The 20662-nt window shown below is 38.5% G+C and overlaps 6 protein-coding genes across 6 annotated transcripts in view; 3 read left to right on the forward strand and 3 right to left on the reverse strand.

Annotated features, from left to right (window-relative positions):
* The window catches only part of LOC105160765 (metacaspase-1), a 4590-nt gene extending 1101 nt beyond the window's left edge, over nucleotides 1-3489 (forward strand). The window contains exons 2-5 of the mRNA XM_011078243.2: nucleotides 1012-1342; nucleotides 1961-2081; nucleotides 2186-2395; nucleotides 2592-3489. Coding sequence (XP_011076545.1) covers nucleotides 1012-1342; nucleotides 1961-2081; nucleotides 2186-2395; nucleotides 2592-2651 — 722 coding nt within the window. The 3' untranslated portion in view covers nucleotides 2652-3489. The remainder of the gene's footprint in view (nucleotides 1-1011; nucleotides 1343-1960; nucleotides 2082-2185; nucleotides 2396-2591) is intronic.
* On the reverse strand, nucleotides 4262-6115 carry LOC105160766. Its single transcript, XM_011078244.2, has 2 exons — nucleotides 5226-6115; nucleotides 4262-4989 (listed from the first exon to the last, which is right to left on the reverse strand). The coding sequence occupies exons 1-2, from the start codon at nucleotides 5892-5894 to the stop codon at nucleotides 4861-4863; spliced, it is 798 nt and encodes a 265-aa protein (XP_011076546.1). The 5' UTR covers nucleotides 5895-6115; the 3' UTR covers nucleotides 4262-4860.
* On the forward strand, nucleotides 8700-10278 carry LOC105160767 (putative pterin-4-alpha-carbinolamine dehydratase). The gene is made up of 3 exons (XM_011078245.2): nucleotides 8700-9137; nucleotides 9481-9673; nucleotides 9844-10278. The coding sequence occupies exons 1-3, from the start codon at nucleotides 8799-8801 to the stop codon at nucleotides 9933-9935; spliced, it is 624 nt and encodes a 207-aa protein (XP_011076547.1). The 5' UTR covers nucleotides 8700-8798; the 3' UTR covers nucleotides 9936-10278.
* LOC105160962 (BOI-related E3 ubiquitin-protein ligase 1-like) lies at nucleotides 10490-11854 on the reverse strand. The gene is made up of 3 exons (XM_020693502.1): nucleotides 11537-11854; nucleotides 11065-11452; nucleotides 10490-10975 (listed from the first exon to the last, which is right to left on the reverse strand). The coding sequence occupies exons 2-3, from the start codon at nucleotides 11398-11400 to the stop codon at nucleotides 10490-10492; spliced, it is 822 nt and encodes a 273-aa protein (XP_020549161.1). The 5' UTR covers nucleotides 11401-11452; nucleotides 11537-11854.
* Nucleotides 13218-15529, forward strand: LOC105160768 (superoxide dismutase [Fe], chloroplastic). Its single transcript, XM_011078246.2, has 9 exons — nucleotides 13218-13377; nucleotides 13461-13504; nucleotides 13837-13911; nucleotides 14120-14308; nucleotides 14586-14757; nucleotides 14864-14982; nucleotides 15181-15207; nucleotides 15327-15350; nucleotides 15426-15529. The coding sequence occupies exons 1-9, from the start codon at nucleotides 13314-13316 to the stop codon at nucleotides 15525-15527; spliced, it is 816 nt and encodes a 271-aa protein (XP_011076548.1). The 5' UTR covers nucleotides 13218-13313; the 3' UTR covers nucleotides 15528-15529.
* On the reverse strand, nucleotides 15862-20471 carry LOC105160769 (pentatricopeptide repeat-containing protein At1g02060, chloroplastic). Its single transcript, XM_011078248.2, has 2 exons — nucleotides 20130-20471; nucleotides 15862-18906 (listed from the first exon to the last, which is right to left on the reverse strand). The coding sequence occupies exons 1-2, from the start codon at nucleotides 20301-20303 to the stop codon at nucleotides 16708-16710; spliced, it is 2373 nt and encodes a 790-aa protein (XP_011076550.1). The 5' UTR covers nucleotides 20304-20471; the 3' UTR covers nucleotides 15862-16707.

The raw sequence follows: 20662 nt of genomic DNA on the forward strand, positions 1-20662 counted from the left end.
GAAGACACATGCATAATGATGGAATGCTTGGGGCAATTGAATTTGAGAAAGCAAAATAAGGATCACCAATGGATCTGGTGTAGGTGAAACTGTACAAAATAATAATCTCTCTATTCCAAATTGTATCATGCAATTTGATTGAGCATGGAACTTTAGATAAGAGTGAAAAAGATGAATGCTTTCAATAATTTACACTATTGTCTTTAAAACTAGTTGTTGAAAGTTATCAATCTCGAATCAAATGATAAATTTTTAAGATAAGTTTTTATTTTAAGAAATGGAAGAAATATGAACTTTCATTTTGAGAGGGAGTAATTCATGCTCATTATGCCAATGATGCACGCCTGTCCAACTGTAATAGCCAAACAAAAGAGAATCTTACTTTTGATTTTAGAAAAATGCTCTATATTGCTGTCTTCAAATCAGGGATTATTGAAATGACGGGTGAAGAGATGGATCAAATCCTTATTAAGAAGAAACTGGAAATGAATCTCTTTTGTTGAAATTTGTTGTTAGAGAAATTGATTGTAGGTTGCGTCTCTCATTATTTGAAGTGATTCGGTGTTTGATAATTATCCATAAACAAGCAGTGAATATGCTGAAGATTGAACTTTTGACAACAGAGTTGAAAATGAAGTCCTGAAATGTAGGCCTAAAGTAAGGAATCTTATAGTTGTTTTCACCACAGTTGCAAATAATTGCAGTTAGAAGGGATCTCACAACAGTGAAATCTTGACATAGCATCAACAATGACAAGACAAGATTATGAGTCCTGAATGTGCCAACCGCAACGCCTTAATGGTTTCTTTTTACACTCAGCCATTTAAAAAAATGCCTTAGAAGACCAACACATGTCTTTATCAAGAAATTTTTTTTTTTCTGACTGTAATCACCAGCTGATTGATTCTTAGGAGCTGGCTGTCCTGTGCAAAAGGTTTGAGTTAGTAATTATTTGTTCCTTTGAAAAACTTTTAACAATTAACCAACGCTTATCATATTTCCAAATTTCAGAAGAGGAAACTGATCCGTACAGAATTCCAACAAAACACAATATTAGGATGGCGATGTTTTGGCTTGTTCAAGGTTGTCAGGCGGGGGACTCACTGGTGTTTCATTATTCTGGCCATGGTTCACAACAGAGGAACTACACAGGAGACGAAGTTGATGGATTCGATGAAACATTATGCCCATTGGACTTTGAGACGCAGGGAATGATTGTTGATAATGAAATTAACGCAACACTTGTGAGGCCTCTTCCCCCTGGTGTCAAGCTTCATGCAATCATAGATGCATGTCACAGTGGGACAGTGCTAGATTTACCGTTTCTTTGTAGAATGGACAGGTTTGTGGCTTTGGTTTTATACGGCTAGCATCAAGATTAACTGAAAATACTAGTGTGGATAAATAACAAGGTAAAAAATTCAGAGATGATTTCATGTTCTTCATGTGGGTAGTAACCTCCACTTGGTGTTAACCATTAAATCGAAGTATATGATGTCATACAGGGAAATGTTTACATCATCAGGGGCATCTGAGCTCAAAGGGATAAATGCCCAACTTGAAAAACTTTACATTAGAGTGTGATGATAAAATATCGATATCAGCTTTCAAGTGAGTTACGAACCTACCAACTCGGGTCGTCTCAAATTAGCCATATGGTCATATAAACCTAAGTTGAGTTGCTATCCACGTGGTAGCATCAAACTGCCCAAAACCATAAATGGAATCTTAAGGCTAGTGGGTGGGTTTCACCTGTCTTTATCTCTTTTGAGGGGGTGTGACCGGATAGGGAAAAGATATTTCACTTTTAATGAGAAGATATGATAAACTCTTCTTCCCTCCCTCCCTCCCTCTCTCTCTCTCTCTCTCTCTCTCTCTAAGTGTACTTTGTCAACAGCCCCTTTCTGCTAAATAAACTCTTCAAATTTCAGTTTCTTGAAACTTTTATCTGTCAATGCAGAACCGGGCGATATGCATGGGAAGACCATCGTCCTCGAACAGGCACGTGGAAAGGCACAAGTGGGGGAGAAGCCATATCGTTCAGTGGTTGTGATGACGATCAAACCTCTGCTGATACAGCTGTAAGTTTTGTTCACTCTGCTGAAATCCTTTTTAGTGAACATTTTTAACATCAAGTATTTCTTCCAGCTAGTAATTGGATTGACACAAATGATACATTGTACAGGCTCTATCTAAGGTGACTTCAACAGGCGCAATGACCTTTGCTTTCATCCAAGCCATAGAGAAAGGACAAGCAACTACTTATGGGAGTATGTTAACTGCAATGAGATCTACCATCCGCAGGACTGACGAAGATCTAGGAGGGTCAGGGGGTGTTGTTACAACACTTCTCACGATGCTTTTGACTGGGGGAAGTGGTGTTGGGCTGAGACAGGTATGCCTTCTCAGTTCTCACCTTTACCACATTGGTTCAGATTTACATACTTTTTCAGCCATATTTGTACTATGTTTATAAGCGCATGGTACAAGAAGAATTGATAGTTTGCCTCTGTTAAGCTCTGCACGAAATAGATTAGGTAAAACTAACGCAGACTGCTGTCAGAATTTAACTTGTTCTCTCTTGCTTGCAGGAGCCACAGCTAAGTGCTAATGAACCATTTGATGTCTACGCAAAGCCGTTTTCACTGTGAGTTGTACGCAGAGGCGCCCTTTGCTACAAGTGAATTACATGATGGCCAAACTTTTTGTTCATAGCATCTGGCGTTGTGTAAAGCCCTCGACCTATTATTGTTATTTCTTTGTTACTTTATTCATTGGAAACTTGCAGGCCTTGCAAGGCTATTATATTCGTGTATAACTGAAACGGCCTACTCTTTTAGTTTTTGCTTTAGTTGTGTTTGAGTGAGTTTATAGCTTTTTAAAATACCTTATGATATTCTTTTCACAAATCGAGTTTCACTTAATTAAATCAGTCACAAAGCAGCTCCGGCACCTATTAATTTTGCACCTTCTAACATCTCGTCTTCAGGACTCTCCTCACGCTTTTTCATTCACGATTTTCTCTTCTCTTCTTCGTCGATTCTTTTCCTCGTTCCTTTTTTCTTGGGCATCTCATACGGAATAGTTGATTAGATCTACAAATTGAAAGACCTCGTTGCATAACCAACTAGAAGGCCATGCAACATGACATCATAATAATCATTTGTTAGAAAGCCGCTCAATATGGTCATCTGAAATCACTGCCCAAACAAGGTCTGGCATCATCCATTCGGGAGGTAATTCCCTCCTACTGTGAAGAAGCCAGTGTGTGTATTCATTAGAGATTCTATCCAGTATCCCCTCAAAGTCAGGTGGAGCGCTTTCCGCATCCGACCTAGTTGAAGAGGTACTTGACAGACTCTCTAAGGATACACTATCACTACGGGATAACATAAATTCTAGATCAGCTGCACTTGATACTCCATAGAGTATCAGTTCATTTTTCTTATTCATCTTTTTCTATTTTTCAGAATAGCTCTGCTCCCCCCCCCAAAAAAAAGAAGAGAGACTTGTTGAAAATCACCAGTTGGGTTGGTCCAACCAAGAAAGACATGGGATTTTTAGGCGTAAGATTCTTTTATTACGATATTTCTAGTTCCCTTTCAAACATCCAATTTTTAGAGGCATACTTGTGTATGTTATCCCATAAGACTTATTTAAGTTTCAAGGAGGTGTCAACCGGTAATAGAATGTAGCTAGATAAAAGGCACAAAGAAGGCCCGGGTCATCCAGCTTATATGGAGAGTTAAGTGATAGCACCTGCTTAAGTAAGAGGGTCTTCGTGCAGTTAGCTTCTGTTCAAGGCGCAGAGGGGAAGATAGGCATAGAAGGGCTTGCAATGATCTATTATGTTGAAGGTTTGCCTGCTGCGATTGAGGAATGAATCGATCATTTGACTAAGATAAAAAAGATCTTTTGCGGGTAGAAAAGCTCCGGTACGCTGGGGGATAGGTCAATTTACCTGGTTAGATCAAATAGATAGGCAAATGTTTTTCAAAGGGATCGAGAGAGTGAAGATCATCTAACTATGCCAATGGGGGATAATGACACGTGGCTACCATGGCCATGGAAGTATCGACCTGAGGGACTGACTTGGAAAGGTCTCTTCTCGCACTTATCCAAGGACAACGTCTTCGCTCAAAGACTTCTTGCTTGTCTTCCCCGGTCTTTCGACAACGGGTTCAAAACACTCTTTCTAGCAGACTCGTCAGCGGCTGACTCTTCCTTCTTATTGCATGAATCCCAAACCCGCCACGCCATTTTTATTTTTTTTTCTTTTTGTCTGTCTGTGTGATCTAGTCATGCAGTGGTAAAGGAGAGCGTCAAAGTTGCCCGAAAATGGGAATGGTAGTGAAATCCGTTGTCAATGGATTCTGTGATCGAATGTCCGAGTGAATGAGCTAGAAAAGAAATCTAGCCTTACTTGCGGGACCGGTTAAAAAATTCCCCTTATCTGATTAGATCTTAACTGATAACTAAAGATTCCCTTTATTTATATTTAATGTAATCATCAGCCATCTATTCTGGTGTGCAGAGCTAGACAGAAGGTTTCTTAAGACTCGGCCAAACACGATCTAAGTTAGAAAATTTCGTGTTGAGATCAAGGTTGTTTAATACATTGCCAATTTTCGTTTACACCACACTTACAAAATTTACGCCACCTCTGTATGTGAAGTAATATTTATACTGCATGTAAAATATAATCTGTAACATTCTTTCCTAAGTCATGTTGATATTATTTTGTGCATACACTTGACCATTTGCATATATGTAACGCAAGATGTTTAGAATCAATTTAGTTTCTACACGAGAAAGCTAAGATCAGTGAAAACAACATAAATATGAATGATACGCAAGGTTTTATGACCTTACTCGGTGTCCGGAAGCAGTACTGACTACTGAGGTAGTCTCTTGCTCAATGTCGTTCTTTAGTAGCAAACGTTGCCTCTTATATCTTGCATTGTCCTTCAAAGCCATGTCTTCGTACTCCTATTACAACGGTATATATCATCAGATGATCTTTGGATTTCGCAATCGGCCAACTTGATTAAGGAGAAAGGAGGATATAATAGTAGGGTGAATTACAATGGAATCCTCTGAGGTTAACGAACCACAGATTGTTAATACTAGAAGATAGTTGTCATTTTTCTCAAATATAAAAGATAATTATAATTATAACAAATTTTAGGAGAGTTAATCATAATTTACCATATAATATTAAGTACCTTCTTTACTTGTTGAGAGAGTTTGTACCACTTCTTGCTCAATTTCTTGCTCGTTTCTGCAAATGAGGAGCGCTTGACCACAGCCCAGTTGGCCATCAGGAAGAAAGCATAGGCATTGCACGGCCTCAACGGAGAACTCCGTCTCTTGAGCATTTTCTCGAACACATTGTCTCCCTTCCCTCTACCCTTACTTCTTTTTTTGGAAACCAAACTGCTTCCTGAAGCACCATAAGTTCCGGTACGGTAATACTTCACAGGAGACAGAACCCCACTCCTCAACCTCGTCACAACCTCACCTCTCGACCAAGATTCTTCACTCACAGTCACTGCATTTATATCCGCATTGCGTCCTTGATCCTCCGGAGTTGAAGTAGGAGTCAAGTACGACAAAGATGTCGACGGTTGGACGGAATCCCGACCAATTTCCGCGACGTTTGCGTCAGGACGGTCCCCGGGACGATTTTCCTTTTTATGGACGTGGAGCTGAAGGGAGAACTGCAACTCGCCGGTGTCGCCTTGGACTTGAACGGTGTCGCCGGTGAGAAACCCGCATAAATGGAGAGGAATGGGAGGAGACTGCGTTGGGGGGGATGGCATTGGCGGGACGTCCATTACATGATTGCTATCATCATTAACATTAGCCATTGATGACGAAGAGATGCTGTCCATGAAATGAAAACGATAGAAATGCAGAATTTTGGTGCTTAAATGGTTCGAAGTTCTCCGACAGGATTGTGATACAAGAGATTTACCGGCGCGACTGATCGATCACGGAACGCCGCGCTCCTACGTTCGTTGTTAGTGGCTGTTTGACCAGAGACAAGCGGGTCTCTAGACGTGGTCAGCCTCAGGCGTCACCAAGGTAATGTCCTCAAATCTTTTTCCAGAAATAGCTCGTTTAAGCTTTGATTAAATTTGAATTAATTATAAAAAATATAATATATTTGGTGAAATGTACAGGTACATCTAGTCTAACAAGAATTTTGATCATACAACAATCTTGACTTCAGTGGATAAAATAAATAATGAATAGAGCATATCAGTCCACAAAAATATTTCGAAAAGTCTTAAAAGTTATATAACATTATAATACATAAAAAATGGTATTTTGATCAGTGCACCATAAAATTGGATCAAAACTTAAAGCATGCCAACGAAATAAGCTCGTTGTTATATGAATGCCACAATTAGTGGGTAATTGCAAATTTTCAAATAATAAAAATGTATTTGTAATTATGTTAAATCTCAGATGAGGTGGCTGTAATTTATCCAAGATAAAATTATTTTTTTCCCAGAAAACCTTTGAAATTATACTTGCACCAAATTGAAAGTTTGTATGATTTTTTTTTTTTTTTGACATCAATATTTTTCGTTTAAACCCTAATGGAAGAGGTACAATTGTAATCGGAGAATTCTTGGAGAGGTTCAAGAGTAATTTTAAATTTTTTGGGGAGAATATTATTTTTATGAGAGGTTTAAGTATTATAGTTATACACAACTTTTCCAATGGCGAGTGTTTTTAATGAAGCCACATGAATAAGTTAAAAATCATATGTTCGAGTGTTAGTAGATTTATGTAAGTAATTTATTATAAAAACCACTTATCATATTTAATATGAGTTTATTTATCATATCAATATATTTCATAATTTTTAATATTCATGTAAATTATGTAATCACAATGTTTATAAAAAAGAAAAAAAAATGAGTGACTGTTAGACAGTTTTGCTCATGTTTAGGGATGATGGTGAATTCACAGAAATCAAAGTGTCTGCCTTAGTAGCCTCTTACTCGAAGAAGGAGGGAGCGACTGCGTACCATTTTCCATAGCTACTAGATGATCTAGGCAAATACTTGGGCGCTTGTTCATGGCAAACTTTCTAAGGCCACATAGAGTTATATATTGATAGGGCGCAGGCGACAAGGGATAAAAAACTTGAAATTGAAGCTCTTAAAGAGTTTATTCTCGCGTAATTATTGAAGTTTATTCTCAGTGTCTTCGAAGATTTCAAATTAAAACTAAAAAAATCATATAGGGGCTCGGCCGAGTTTGCTAAGCGTTTTTGTATTCAGGGTCTGGAGATGGGTTTCTCACCTCTCTATATTCGATATTTAATGAAGGGTAAATTACATTTTTGGTCCCATAAGTGGACCCGATTCCAATTTTAGTTCCATACTAAGGGCAATTCGCACATTTGGTCCCGTAAGTGGATTTTTTTTCCAATTTCAGTCCCGGTTGGGGATTTCCGTTAAAACTTAACGGCAGCTGCTGAAATTCGTTAGATGTTGTTAAATATGGAGGGAAAGCATGTAGAATTGGAGGGAAAGCATGGAGAATTGGAGGAAAAATCAACAACTTTGTGGAAATTACACTAGACCCTCTTCCTTCTATTTAAATCCCATTTCTTCATTTCTCTCTTGCATTTAGTAGAAAAAAATCTCACAAAATATGGCTGGGAATAGAGAAAATTTGAAATTGTGGAAGGCTTGCGATTTTGAAAACCTCATGGACCGACGACAACCCAGGTAGGAGGTTTTTTGGGTATACGAAAAAAAGAAGCGGATGTGGTTTTTTTCATTGGGAAGATCCGCCGATGTGTGCAAGGGCAAAGGTTATCATACCCGGATTGCTTCGAAAACTGAATAGAATGAAGGACAAAATTGCACAGATGCAATAAAGACAAACTGTTTTAGTTTATTTTTTGGTTGTATCTTGGCTTATGGTGTTGTTTTAGAAGGAAGAGGATATAGTGTAATTTCCACCAAGTTGTTGATTTTTTCTCCAATTCTCCATGTTTTCCCTCCAATTCTACATGCTTTCCCTCCATATTTAACAGCACATAACGGATTTCAGCAGCTGCCGTTAAGTTTTAACGGAAATCTCAAATCGGGACTGAAATTGGAAAAAAAATCCACTTACGGGACCAAATGTGCAAATTGCCCTTAGTATAGGACTAAAATTAGAATCGAGTCCACTTATGAGACCAAAAATGTAATTTACCCTGAAGATGAACGGGAACTTATCATCTATTTGGCCTTGTTCTCCACTTTGTGAATGAGAAAAAGTACTTAAAAAATGTGAAATATATCAACAGTAGCCTTCCCAAAAATTCCCATATAGCTTCACTTAATTATTAAAGAAAAAGAATAATTATATTTATACTCTTTAATTTATATTTTTTTATATAAATTATTTTACTTTTTAAAAAATTATATCGTATGCTCATTAAAACATTAACGTTATTTATATAAAGTATTAATATTTTTAATTAATATAAATAATTTTTATAATTATATAAAAAATATGAATATTTAGTTTAAATAGAATATAGATCGAAAATAATTATAATTATTAAAAAAAAAAATTCACTCAAGAAGCCCCGAATGACAGGCCCACTAATACAGAACCAGTGGTCAGAATTTGACAGGGGGATGGGCAGCTGAACCGGCCGTTAATGCCAAAGAAATCGAACCGGTTTATATCCACCACTGGATAACACAAACAGAGTCGAAGACAGACAGAGCAATCCTCTAACCAAAAACGCAAAGGCAAGAGCTCCAACTCTTCCTCCCATGGCCTCCGCACCACACCTTGCCTTCTCTCCCCTTCTTTCTCTCTCTAAAACTCCCTCTCGAAGGCCCCCAAGCTTCCTCTCTTCTACCTGCAAGCGAAATTCGCTCAAGATTAGAGCTACGGCCCCGGATTTGCTGGGGGATTTTGGAGCTAGGGATCCTTTTCCTGCAGAATTGGAGAGCAATTTCTGTGAAAATGTTCTCGGGAATGTTAGCACAGAGCACAAGATTTTGATTCCCATTGCTTCTGCTTTGTCTCTGGCGCAACAGGAGTGCGTTCCCGTTTCTCAGCTTCAGCAGCCCATGTCAGAGGACGATGCCAAAAAGCTGTTGTTCAAGGTTCTTCACTTTCTCCTTTATTCTTGAACCGGATTCTACTTTTTCTCCTGGTAATGGAGGATTGTACTGTCAATGGAAGGATGGTCGTCTATTGTAGTAGTAGTGAGATAATCTTTAACTTAGCGAGAAAACTGAATGGTTGTGCATGCACGAGGAATTTGGTTTTCGAATGATGTGAAAATTTGCATTTGATTTCTCACATGTATTTTTCTTATGTTCGTAACTCTTAAAAGTCGCTGTTTGCAGATAAATAAAGTATTTCTAGTAAGAAGAACACTAAAAATTAGGATAGATGATCAAACGTGTGGTATAATCCGTCATGTACGAGTTTACCTTCATGCAGGTTGTTGGGTGGAAAATTGTACATGAAGATGGGGGTTTAAAGCTACAAGGTCTGTGGAAAGTAAGGGACACGAAATGTGGGGAAGAACTCATCAACAGGATTACCAAAGCTGTTGAATCAACTGGACACCTTCCAACTCTTCACTTGGATGCTCCCAACCAAGTTAGAGCTGAATTATGGACTTCTTCAATTGGTAAGCAACTAGATCAATCTGTTCCATGGATCCTGTTTTCCTGGGGTTTCTTCATTTCTGCGTTAGTTTTCACATTTCGAGTTTTTGATTCTTGTTGGGGTTAGCATTGTTGCTTCATTTAAGTTGCAACAGCAGACAGTTTATCGATTTAAATGTTTCAATTGGTGCAGGAGGGTTGAGCATAAATGATTTCATTGTTGCGGCTAAAATAGATGAGGTTAAAATATCAGATCTTCAGCCTAGACTGAGAGCATGGGCGTAAAATCTTGTAATATGTAAGCTAATTTCGGTCTCGTTCATCTGGTTTCTCTATAATGGCCTTAGCTTGGTTTGTTCTGTTGGGCCCTTTTGGGAATTCATCTCCTCTAAAGACACATAAATTTTGGAGCATTTATCACATAGAAAATATAGGATCAAGTGTACCATTCCCGTCTGATCTTTCCCTCCATTTTACTGTACTTTCTAATAGATGATCATGACATACTACTGATGTCTCTGTACTTTTTGTCATTTGAGTTTGATCTTTTAGTGGGTGTTAAAATGCTGTATGTAAACGAGGATGTGTCTGATTTTATACATCTTAAGCATTGATATTGCCATCTTTATCTTTGTGATCATGAATATATGTGCAGAGACCTAGACATTAAGGAAAAATGCATTTGTAGTGAACATGGTAGTTATCTGCCCTTTGGATTCACCTTCATTAGATATAGAACACACAAGAGTTCTTGGCTTAAACAATGTCCGATTTTCCATATCAACTCTCCATAAATATAATCAGTTTCAAGAGATTTTGGGCAAGGGCTATAGATCTTCCTAGTCGAGAGGGAGACAGACTTCAACACTGGTGGTCTTAAGTGAGCAACAAACAGGGCAGACCTTGGTGACAGAATCGCACCGTGTGCAGACGCAGATATGGCGGGGCCGGCCCCACACCACCCTGGGCCTCTCGCAGGCCTTGCAGTCGAGCCTCACCGGCCCCACCCGGTCAGGATCCTCGTATGATGACTCTGCATCCTCCTGCTCTGTCTCTGCATAACGTCGTGCTGCATTGGCCTCCTGCAGACCTGCTTGCAGGGACATTGTCGTCCTTTCCAAACACCTCACCCGGATTAGCAGCCTCTCCGCTTCCCCCTTGTAGTGCTCCACCATCCTTTCCAACTCCGCATTCTCTGACAACTTCCCATGCAGTTCCAATTCTTTTGCTTTCAGTTTCTTGGCCGCCTTCTCCTCCGCAACACGGTGGAGGGTCCGGCGATGCTTCCCCAATACTCCAGCCAACGACTGCCTGAGATTCTCATTCTGCATGAAACAAAACCACCCTTCTCTTCAGCAGAAGTTAACAACTAAACCAAGAGAGAAACTCATTAGAGTGCTAGAAAATCCAGTACGTGGAAGAGGAGGATCTGATCAACTTGTTCAGTCTGGTTCTTGATTTCCATGGAGAGAGAGTCGAGATCATCCTCATCAGCTGCAGTCAAGAGGGACGTAAAGGAGAAGGGCTTGAAGGGTGCAGCATTGTTTAGTATTTGTTGCACTTGGGAGTGGCGGCCATTGAGGGAAGCAAAGTGGGGGCCGTGAAGATTGAAGAGGTTGATCTGATTGCTTGCTGCTGCTGCGGGAGTATGTTCTATGGTTTCTGCCTCAACTTCCTTCATCTTTCTCTTGCGCGAATCCTTGGGCACCGCACCAACAAAGGTAGGGGCACCTCCATTGTTGGCAAACATTGCAGAATCGCGGAAGTGAGAGAGCAGTTAAAAAACAGGGCCTCCCCTGTGTCTGCGAGAAGACAACATTCACATAGGAGTAAGTTATTACAGTAACAAATCATCAAAAAGGATTGCAAGAGAAAGAAAACGAGACCTGTTGGAGAAGTGAAGATGGGGTGGTGGTGAAGGGCCATTGATGGAAGAGTAATAAAGAGAAGAGAGTGAAACGGTGGCAGCGTTTGAAGAAAATCCATCCAACTCTTCATACCAACAGACGCCTTACCCATTTTCATCGAATCTCTTTGCAAATTTATAAGCAGTCACTTCACTTCACTTCAAAATCTAAGACCAAAAATTACTTAAAACAGAAAACTAGTAATTTATTTGGTAGCGCGTGGTGTCATATAATGGAATTAAGCAATTAAAATGACCTGCAATTTTGGATGGATTATACTTGCTAGATATTGTAATCTAAAATTATATCGACTTACAATTATTATAAACTTGAATGAGTTTTACTTGATATTTCAAATTGCTTAATGTTAGCAAGGCTTATAATCATGTGTATTGGATTTTTCTTGAGAGAGTGCTTATTAGAATAGGCTTCCATCTCAAACTCATCTCTTTGATTACTACTATTTCCTATTTTTTTTGTTTAATGGTGCTCAATTCGATTTTCTGCTATCTGGTCTCCGCCAAAGGGACCCTTTTATCCCAATGGAATTAAGCAATTTAAAGTTTGTAATGTATGGATTTTAAATCTACGTATTTGAAATATCTTCTTTGAATTTACAAGGAATTTGTGTAATATTTCAAATTATTTTGACCCACGTTTTAAGAGCATTTCAAAGGGATTTATAATGACTAGGTTCTTGAATGGATTTCAAATCCGTCTTAATTAGACTTAAAATTTATTGAATTTAATGAAGGATTTAAAATTTGTTCATTTATTCTATTGGTCAAACAAGTGAGATGGATTTCAATTGTGAATTTTAAATCCACAACACTCAAATCTATCGATCCAAATACAGCATAAGTAAATTTGACTCCATGAATTTCATGACAAAAACTAAGCTACCAATATTACAAATATATGTCGTTAGAGAGATTTGTTTTTTATTCAAATCAAATTCGATTGAATTAAATTAATCAATATTCTTTTTATGTGATTGGCTATCTATATAATAAATTTATCATAAATTAATTATTATTTTTTAAATTATATATTAATTACATAATGAATATATTATGTATTTTGTAACGTACTTAGATGCTCTCTCCGAACTAAAGGAGACAAACAACATTAGCTAACTACGACGAGATGAAGTCATGATGTCCACACTCCACAAATTTTGCCTTGCCATTTCTCGTACTGCACTGCACAATCTAATGTAGTACAACTTGTACCCATTTTGGTACCAAATGTCCTAATTACCTTACATTTCTAACTTTATTTTCAAGTGAAAATTCTTTTTTCCAATCAAACTTGCAGCTATTTCATTAATTATTGTACAAATTTTGCACGTGAATTTTTGAGTGGTCATAAAATTTGAATTTAGAACCTTTTATTTGATTTAATCACATTGTCTAAAAATTTAAACATTCAATATTAATATTTTAACCATTATAATATAAATATCTTTATATTTAATACATAATAATTATTCATTAAAAAATAATATAACTAATTTTTCATAAGTTATAAATTTACTGTATTACGATTATTATAAATTTATTGTACAATTAATTCGATTTGAAGAAAAAAAATAAAGAAGAAGAGAAAAGAAAATTCCTCTCGAGTTTTTGTTTTGTACTTGTGATAGTATAAACAGTGTACTCACTACTCGCGCCGATAACACACGCCCAAAGGTCAGTCTACTTGCGCTCTCGCTCCTTCTTTCTTACAGATTGTTTGCGGGAGCAGAGAGATTATGGCTGCGTCTGCTGCAGCAGCGATTGCCAGTCCTTCGGGATGTGGGTTGTTCTCCACTCAAGGTTTGTCAGCTTTGTTGCTATTTCTTGGTTCGTTGTAGCGTGTGCATGATGTATGTGTTTGGTGGTTGATGACTTCGTTGCAGGATTTTCTGGGTCGACCCGCAGCCTGCTATGGAGGAAAACTGAGGTGTGTAGTTGTGTATTTTCCTTTGTCGGTTGATGGGATAGTGTTCAAGTTCGTTTTTTTCTGAGTAGGATGGACAGTTTCTCTCTTCTTGTGTGTTGAAGGTTTGAGTCTTGTTAGGCAAATGAAACTCAGTTTTATGGTGTCAAGGTGTTTGACAAAATGACGTATTGGGCTGTGAGGTTGTGTGTTGTTCTTCGTTTTGAGAGCTCAATTATTCTAAGTAACTTTGGGATTTCCTTGCCTTGTCACTTAAGGCGGGATAATGGGTTTGCATTTGGTATGTTCTCTTCTGGTGATGTTGATACGAGGCTGTTTGGATGTCTTTCTTGCAGAAGCGGAATGTAAGGAAAGCTGTTAAGGGTGTAATAAAGGCCAAAATTGAACTTAGCCCTCCACCATACTCCCTTGTAAGTGATAAATATTTCTTGTATGTGGTTATCTTCTTACTCTTGTTTACTAGTATGTATCATATGTTTCTTTGCTGGTACCTGTTTAGGTACATCGAGGTCCTAACTGTATAACTGTGGAATCCTGATTTAATAACATTGTCATCCGTTATGGTGATTGGATGTCATTACTTGGCATGTCTGTAATGAATCTTCATTGAGCATGTAGGACGGTTTGGAACCTCATATGAGTCGTGAAACATTTGAATACCATTGGGGGAAGCATCACAGAGCCTATGTTGATAACCTCAACAAGCAAATAGTTGGTACAGAACTGGATACAAAGACGTTGGAGGAAATAATACTTGCTACATATAACAACGGTGATCTCCTCCCACCCTTCAATAATGCTGCACAGGTATATATGTCTTTCTCCATCTCATTGCTTGCATTTGCATTTTTGTGGACGTAGATGACTCTTAAAATTTTCAGTTCTTTAACAATTGATGCCAAAGGTTAATGCTAGCCTGTTGTACTTGTTTGGTCCTTATTATCAAATAAGACATGAGAAATGCTGCTCTTTTCAATCGATCATTTTCTCATATCCAATTTTTATCATCTGTCATTTGATAACTCAAAGGATCCACAATGTGATTAAAGTAACTTTCTAAGATATAGTCCCTTTTCATTGCTAGGTGTGGAATCATGATTTCTTTTGGGAGTCCATGAAACCTGGTGGTGGAGGTAAGCCATCCGGAGAGCTTCTAGAACTAATCAACAGAGACTTTGGTTCTTTTGAAGCTTTTGTTAGTGCATTCAAGGCAGCTGCAGCAACACAATTTGGTTCTGGTTGGGCTTGGCTCGTATGTAAGCACTTTCCAGAACTTCCTTTTCCATTAAGAACCTGTATGACATTATTTTCACATTTTCCTAAAAAAGATAGACGAGCTGAAAGCTCTCTTTTCCTGTGCAGACACAACAAATAAACTCAATGTTGGAAATGCAGTGAATCCCCGTCCATCAGATGAGGACAAAAAGCTTATCGTGGTGAAGAGCCCCAATGCTATAAATCCTCTTGTCTGGGATCACTCCGTGAGTACCTACATGTCTTCTTTTTGCTCTATATGGTTTGACTTCAATGTCTTTGTTTACATAATTCATACCGTCACAATTGATAAACCACGTACATGTTGATTTCATCTCAAGAGTTATTGTGTTACTAACTCTTTGCCTTAATTATTTCCTATGCATGGCCTTTACTGAAACTTCTTTTTCTTTCTGTTATTGCAGCCACTGCTTACTATAGATGTCTGGGAGGTAAGAGATTGGAACTTTTAAACCCTCCCCCCCCCCCTCCCCCAAGCCTTGGAAGGACTTGTAAATGATCTCTAACCTTCTTGGTGCTGTTTCCTATTGTTTTTCTTTCTTTTTGGCAGCATGCTTACTACCTTGATTTCCAGGTTAGTCTTCTCCCATATTTGTGATTCTTGTTTTACTTGCTTTAACGGTAATCATTACCATGTGGTTTGTTCCAGAACCGACGCCCAGATTATATATCTACCTTTATGGAGAAGCTTGTTTCTTGGGATGCTGTAAGTTCCAGGCTTGAAGCTGCAAAGGCTCGGGCTCTTGAATGAGGAAACAAACTCCGCAGCAGTGGAAATGTATTTGGAAAGTGATGCAGAAGATTCTGAGGCTGACTGATTCATTTTAACAGTGAGGATTTTGCATCAGACTTTTGTCTTGAAAATTTTGATATAATAATAGAGGCCTAGGAGGAGAAGACAGATTGTATCAAGTATGAAGCACCCACTGAGTTGTTAGCATTCCCCTGCCCTTTCATCTGGCATAAAATTAGATTTATGCATTACTTAACGGCCGGCCACCTAATTTATTCAAGAGTGACGCTCACTGCAGTTGGAATGAGCAACCGTAAACATTGAATGCTTCTTTCTTGATAGACCCATGGGGTGAAATTGTAAGTTTGTAACTCTAACATCACTAGGATAATCAACAAGTAAGAATCAGAATAACACCAACAAGAAATGAAAGAATGGATGAATAAGAGCATTAGCAAGAGAATTTTTTTTAAAGATCTGGAATGTGAACAGGGTATGCCCAAAGTGCTATTGAACATACTCTAACAACAAACTAAGCTCCCTTCAAGATCATCTCTTTAAGCCTTTGAGGCAGCTCAAAGGTTGTTGAATGTCCTTATCTAACAATTGTTAGTAAAAGCGAAATGCTTCTGATATCTGATGAGCTCTGCAGAGGCTGGTTGAAACTGCAGTTATAGTGCTGCAAAGTCTTCCATGTTCACAATATAACCCGTTTCATGAAGGCTTTTAACATGCTCAAATGCCCTATTCTGCATACTACCCCTGAACAACAGCCGATCTGTAACAGACCTTCTACTAGAGACTCATAAACCTTGACATCAGGCACAAAATCCCTCCTCAGCATCACGACTAAGAGCTTAAACTCAGCATTGAATGATATGGAGAAAACAGAGGCTCAAATTGGCGTAGATGCACACAGTGCTCTGAGTGCTGGTCTTACAGGTTAAGGGGCTATCACGGACAGACAAGGTTTCTCTTATCTGTCTTTCATGTCTGCTTGAGTTGAATCTTTTGGAACCAATTTATAGAAGCTGTTCTCCAGCCTGTTATGAAACAAGTGTCTCACCGACCCATTTCTGATGACCGTTTAGGCATCTCACCTGATACATACAGCTGCATATAGCATGATGGTTCGCACTTTGTGAAAAAAGGAGAACTTTTTCTAGCATCTGGACTGTGACCATGGTATATCCAAGTGCTATGGATCGAACATCCTCTTAGCAACAAACTCAGCTTCCTTCAACTTTCCTTCAGTTTCGAGAGCATTTTGTAACCCTTCGAGGCAGCTCAAAGGTTGACGAATGCCCATCTCTAACAATTCATAGTAAAGGTGAAATGCTTCTGATATCTTATGAGCTTTACAAAGGCTGGTTAAAACTGTGGTGCAAAGTGATGTATCAACATTCTGATCATTTTTTAGACTATATAACAGCAACTGACATGCCTCTGATAATTTCCTATCCTGGCAAAGGAAGAAAATCAAGTCTTCCATGTTCAGAATATACCCATTTTCGTAAAGACTTCTAACAAGCTGAAATGCCCTATTCTGCATACTACCCCTGAACAGCAGCCGGACAGCATCAGTTGAGAGATTCATATATGGTCTAATCTTTTTATCCAACATTAGCATCATCAAGTCTGCAGATTCATTAGCAGAACCAATTTCAATAAGTTCCATAAGAACACGATGAAATGTGGATGTCCTTGGCAGGTGGGAACTTTTCATCATCTTTACCAAAGTGTCATGGGCAAGGTTTGGTTCCCTGCTCTGTAACAAACCTTCTATTAGAGACTCATAAACCTCGACATCAAGCACAAAAGCCCTCCTCAGCATCAAGACTAAGAGCTTATACCCAGCCACAAAAGTCCCTTCTGTACAATGCCCCAATATCATAGTCTCAAAAGCATGAGGATCTTGTATCCCCCTTTTCATCAGCTGCCTGAACACTCTCTCAGCTTTCTTAGTTTTTCCGTTAGTGCATAAATACTCAAAGATAGGATTGTATGCTGCAGCAAGAGGTGTGGTGTTATCATTACGCAACAAAATTTCCTGCTCAAATAACTCATCTAGCAACTCTTCTGCCTTGTCAAATTTCTTCTTTTTGCACAAAGCGCGAATCAGCATGCTGTATGTAGCCGAATCCTGTTTGACATTCATCTCCTTCATCTTCTCAAAAACTTTTAATGCCTCATCCAAGTTCTCCTCGTTGCAGTGAGCATTCATCACCGTGTTAAACGTACAAGTATCCGGAACAAATCCCCTACCATCTACCTGACATTCCTCTAAAATCTCTTTTATCATGTCAAACTTTTGAGATGCACAAAGCCCTTGTATGATTGTATTACATGTAATTTCATTTGGCTTAATCCCGCTACTTACCATCTGCCTAAAGACATCCATTGCCTCATCAATCTCTTGCCTCCCACAAAACCCTCTAATCAAAGTGGTATAACTAACAACATTGGGCCTCAACTTCTCACATTTCTTGCTCATACCATTTACCACATTACGTGCAACATTCACCTTTCCTGCTCTACACAGCCCATCAACAATTGTATTGTATGTTATCAAATCCGGTTCGCATTCAAATCTCTCCATTTCCTTAAACATTCTAAATGCTTCATCAACCTTTGAGTTCATGCAAAACCCTCTTATCAAAATGTTAAATGTATATAAATCCGGCTTCACTCCATACGTTCTTAGCATTTCATCATACAACTCAAAAACCATAGCCACCCTACCCCTTTTAAGCAAAATCAAGAACAAACTATTAAATGTAACAGTGGAAGGTGAAATAACCATTGATTTCATAACCTTGAACACCTTCATGGATTCTTGAAAAAGGCCCGCATCACCATAGCTTCGAATTAAACTGTTGAAAAACTTGTCAGTCAGCGGAACCATATAGTTGGATTTTCTGGGTATGGAGAAGAGGAAATTTCGAGCCATGTTAAGGTTTCGGGCTCGGCCCAGAATTTCAAGCATCATGAAGTATGAGCGGTGGCTGTGGTTAAAACCCGAATCTTGGGCCCAGTTGAAGAAGCGAAGAGCTTCAGAAGGTGCTTTGATGAGGCGAAGGGTTTGAAAGAATGTTGTTTCAGAGAACGGACTGAGGTTGGAGAGGCACGATTCAACTCTGGCTGACCAGGGCTTGGTGTTGATGAGTTTGGCCATGGTTCGCGCTTTCCTGGTCGACTTTGCCCTTCGAACTGGGGTGTCCTCTCCAGTTGTAGTGGAGCTTGCAGAGGCGGTTGTGGGCTGTTCGGAGAATACATGTTTGAGACTTGAAGGGAAGAGTGAAGTGGAGTATGAGAGCTTCAATATAGCGACTCGAATACCAAAATTCGCCAAGAATTTGGTGCTGTGGATATGGTTTTTGAGACAACCCATCAAAACCTAAACATAAATCATACCATTAACATCAGTTTTGTATCACTACAAATTCACTCTCAGATCTATCAGTTCAGCAATAATTCAACTAGCGATAGCTACTGCATAACCCTAGTTTTCATAGAATAACATTTTAAACCAACTTGAAGTTCTAGCCCAGAATGTAAGTTTATTTGAAGAGAAGTAGAAATCAACAGGAAATAATAAGCAGGAGTTGCACTCATACAAAGAACTAAAAGTCAAAGACATATATATATTCAGGAAATGAATACAGGAGCACAAAAAACTCATTATCTGCAGCTCCTTACCCAAAAATGAAATAACTTCAACTATAAACCTCATCTCAAGATTTACTCAAGTACGAAGTGGAGAAACAAGAATCCATGTTGTGCTTCTTAAAGATACAAAATATCTAGCCTATCATGGAAAAGAAAAAAGAAAGAGGATTTAGTTCTTAAAAAGTTCATGTGGCTGGGGGTGAGGTCCCAGTCATGAATTAATAACAGAAAACCTATAGGAGGAAATTTGTAAGATGATTGGCATCTAAGCAAAAAACAAATAGAACGAAACCAAAAATCCTGATAACCTGCTTCTAGCATCCATTACATAAGAATTTGAGATTAAAAAAGTCATATTCAAGAATGAAAATTCATTCATATCCTCAATGATCATAGCATTCAACCTGCTTTCATAGTTTGCAGGACATGCAAAGGATTATACTAATTTATGTATTTTTCTTGCCAGACTTCCAGATAGCATCACTCAACCTAATTTCCCACATCAAGCATTGTAATCCAAGGGCTTGGGCTTTCTAACGGAGGGAAACATTGAAGAAGTACTAATTCCTAAGACTTACAGTAAAGACGGCATATTTAATTATTAACAGTTGCACCCAAATGATAATTCCTAAGACTCCATAGTCCAAAGAGAGAAAAGTGCTTGTTCGAAATAATGATAAACACCCCATCCCACCCCTACCGATACTTCAGATAAGAACTCATTTCTGCACCAACTTTTTTCCAACGAATTGTTCTCCATTGCCCAAAAGAAATAACCTATACAAACAAGTAGAGACAACCCGTCGAAGCCTAAACTTAAATCAGACCCCGAACATCAGTTTCGTATCAATACAAATTCATTGTACAATTAAATGGTAAAACCCCATATTTCCAGCAACAAGAACAAGAATTCCACTCTGGAGAAGAACCACAAATACGTGTAAGATTTACCTCTTTGGCGGATAAGACAGAATGATAAGGAAGAACTAGATTGACGGTAAGCTTCGATAGAATGGTGGATTGGGTTGGTGGACAGGAAGGCATGTAGGCGGAGGGGATTTCCGGTGGGTCCATATTCGGGATGAATTTCTTCCAAGCATCATTCAACTTGAAGTCGCCGGCCATCTCCACCGGGAGATTGCTGGCGGCTCATGGAGGCTGCGGAAGCTCCGCTGAGGGGGAATCTCGAACCCTGTCGCAACATTTTTAGGAGGTAGAGCAGTGTGTGTGTCTGTGGAGTTTGGTTTGGGGGGAAAAGAAGGGGAGAGCAGCGAATGAGTTTGCAATTTGTAATTCTCAAAACTATTTTCTAATTTAATTGTAAATAAATTTGTAAGATATTATTTTAAAAATTAAAATCAATTTTTTTTTTTTTAAAGATTATAGTTATTACTAATGTTGTTCACAAAAAAGAAAAAAGAAAAAAGAAAAAGATAATATTCATAGGTGGGCGCTAATTGGGTCAAAATAAAAAGTGGATGGGC

Source organism: Sesamum indicum, linkage group LG4 (assembly GCF_000512975.1).
Source record: "Sesamum indicum cultivar Zhongzhi No. 13 linkage group LG4, S_indicum_v1.0, whole genome shotgun sequence".
NCBI lineage: Eukaryota > Viridiplantae > Streptophyta > Magnoliopsida > Lamiales > Pedaliaceae > Sesamum > Sesamum indicum.

Bases quoted from the DNA above. Each gene is read 5' to 3' on its own strand.
- LOC105160766 (XM_011078244.2), bottom strand. From the start codon at position 5,894: ATGGACAGCATCTCTTCGTCATCAATGGCTAATGTTAATGATGATAGC. The intron at 4,990-5,225 runs GTACTTAATATT...CCGTTGTAATAG, and splicing joins TCTCTCAACAAGTAAAGAAG to GAGTACGAAGACATGGCTTT.
- LOC105160767 (XM_011078245.2), top strand. From the start codon at position 8,799: ATGGCCTCCGCACCACACCTTGCCTTCTCTCCCCTTCTTTCTCTCTCT. The intron at 9,138-9,480 runs GTTCTTCACTTT...ACCTTCATGCAG, and splicing joins CCAAAAAGCTGTTGTTCAAG to GTTGTTGGGTGGAAAATTGT. The intron at 9,674-9,843 runs GTAAGCAACTAG...CAATTGGTGCAG, and splicing joins ATTATGGACTTCTTCAATTG to GAGGGTTGAGCATAAATGAT.
- LOC105160962 (XM_020693502.1), bottom strand. From the start codon at position 11,400: ATGTTTGCCAACAATGGAGGTGCCCCTACCTTTGTTGGTGCGGTGCCC. The intron at 10,976-11,064 runs GTACTGGATTTT...TGTTTCATGCAG, and splicing joins ATCAGATCCTCCTCTTCCAC to AATGAGAATCTCAGGCAGTC.
- LOC105160768 (XM_011078246.2), top strand. From the start codon at position 13,314: ATGGCTGCGTCTGCTGCAGCAGCGATTGCCAGTCCTTCGGGATGTGGG. The intron at 15,208-15,326 runs GTAAGAGATTGG...TCTTTTTGGCAG, and splicing joins TTACTATAGATGTCTGGGAG to CATGCTTACTACCTTGATTT. The intron at 15,351-15,425 runs GTTAGTCTTCTC...GGTTTGTTCCAG, and splicing joins CTTACTACCTTGATTTCCAG to AACCGACGCCCAGATTATAT.
- LOC105160769 (XM_011078248.2), bottom strand. From the start codon at position 20,303: ATGGCCGGCGACTTCAAGTTGAATGATGCTTGGAAGAAATTCATCCCG. The intron at 18,907-20,129 runs GTAAATCTTACA...ATTTATGTTTAG, and splicing joins CTGTCTTATCCGCCAAAGAG to GTTTTGATGGGTTGTCTCAA.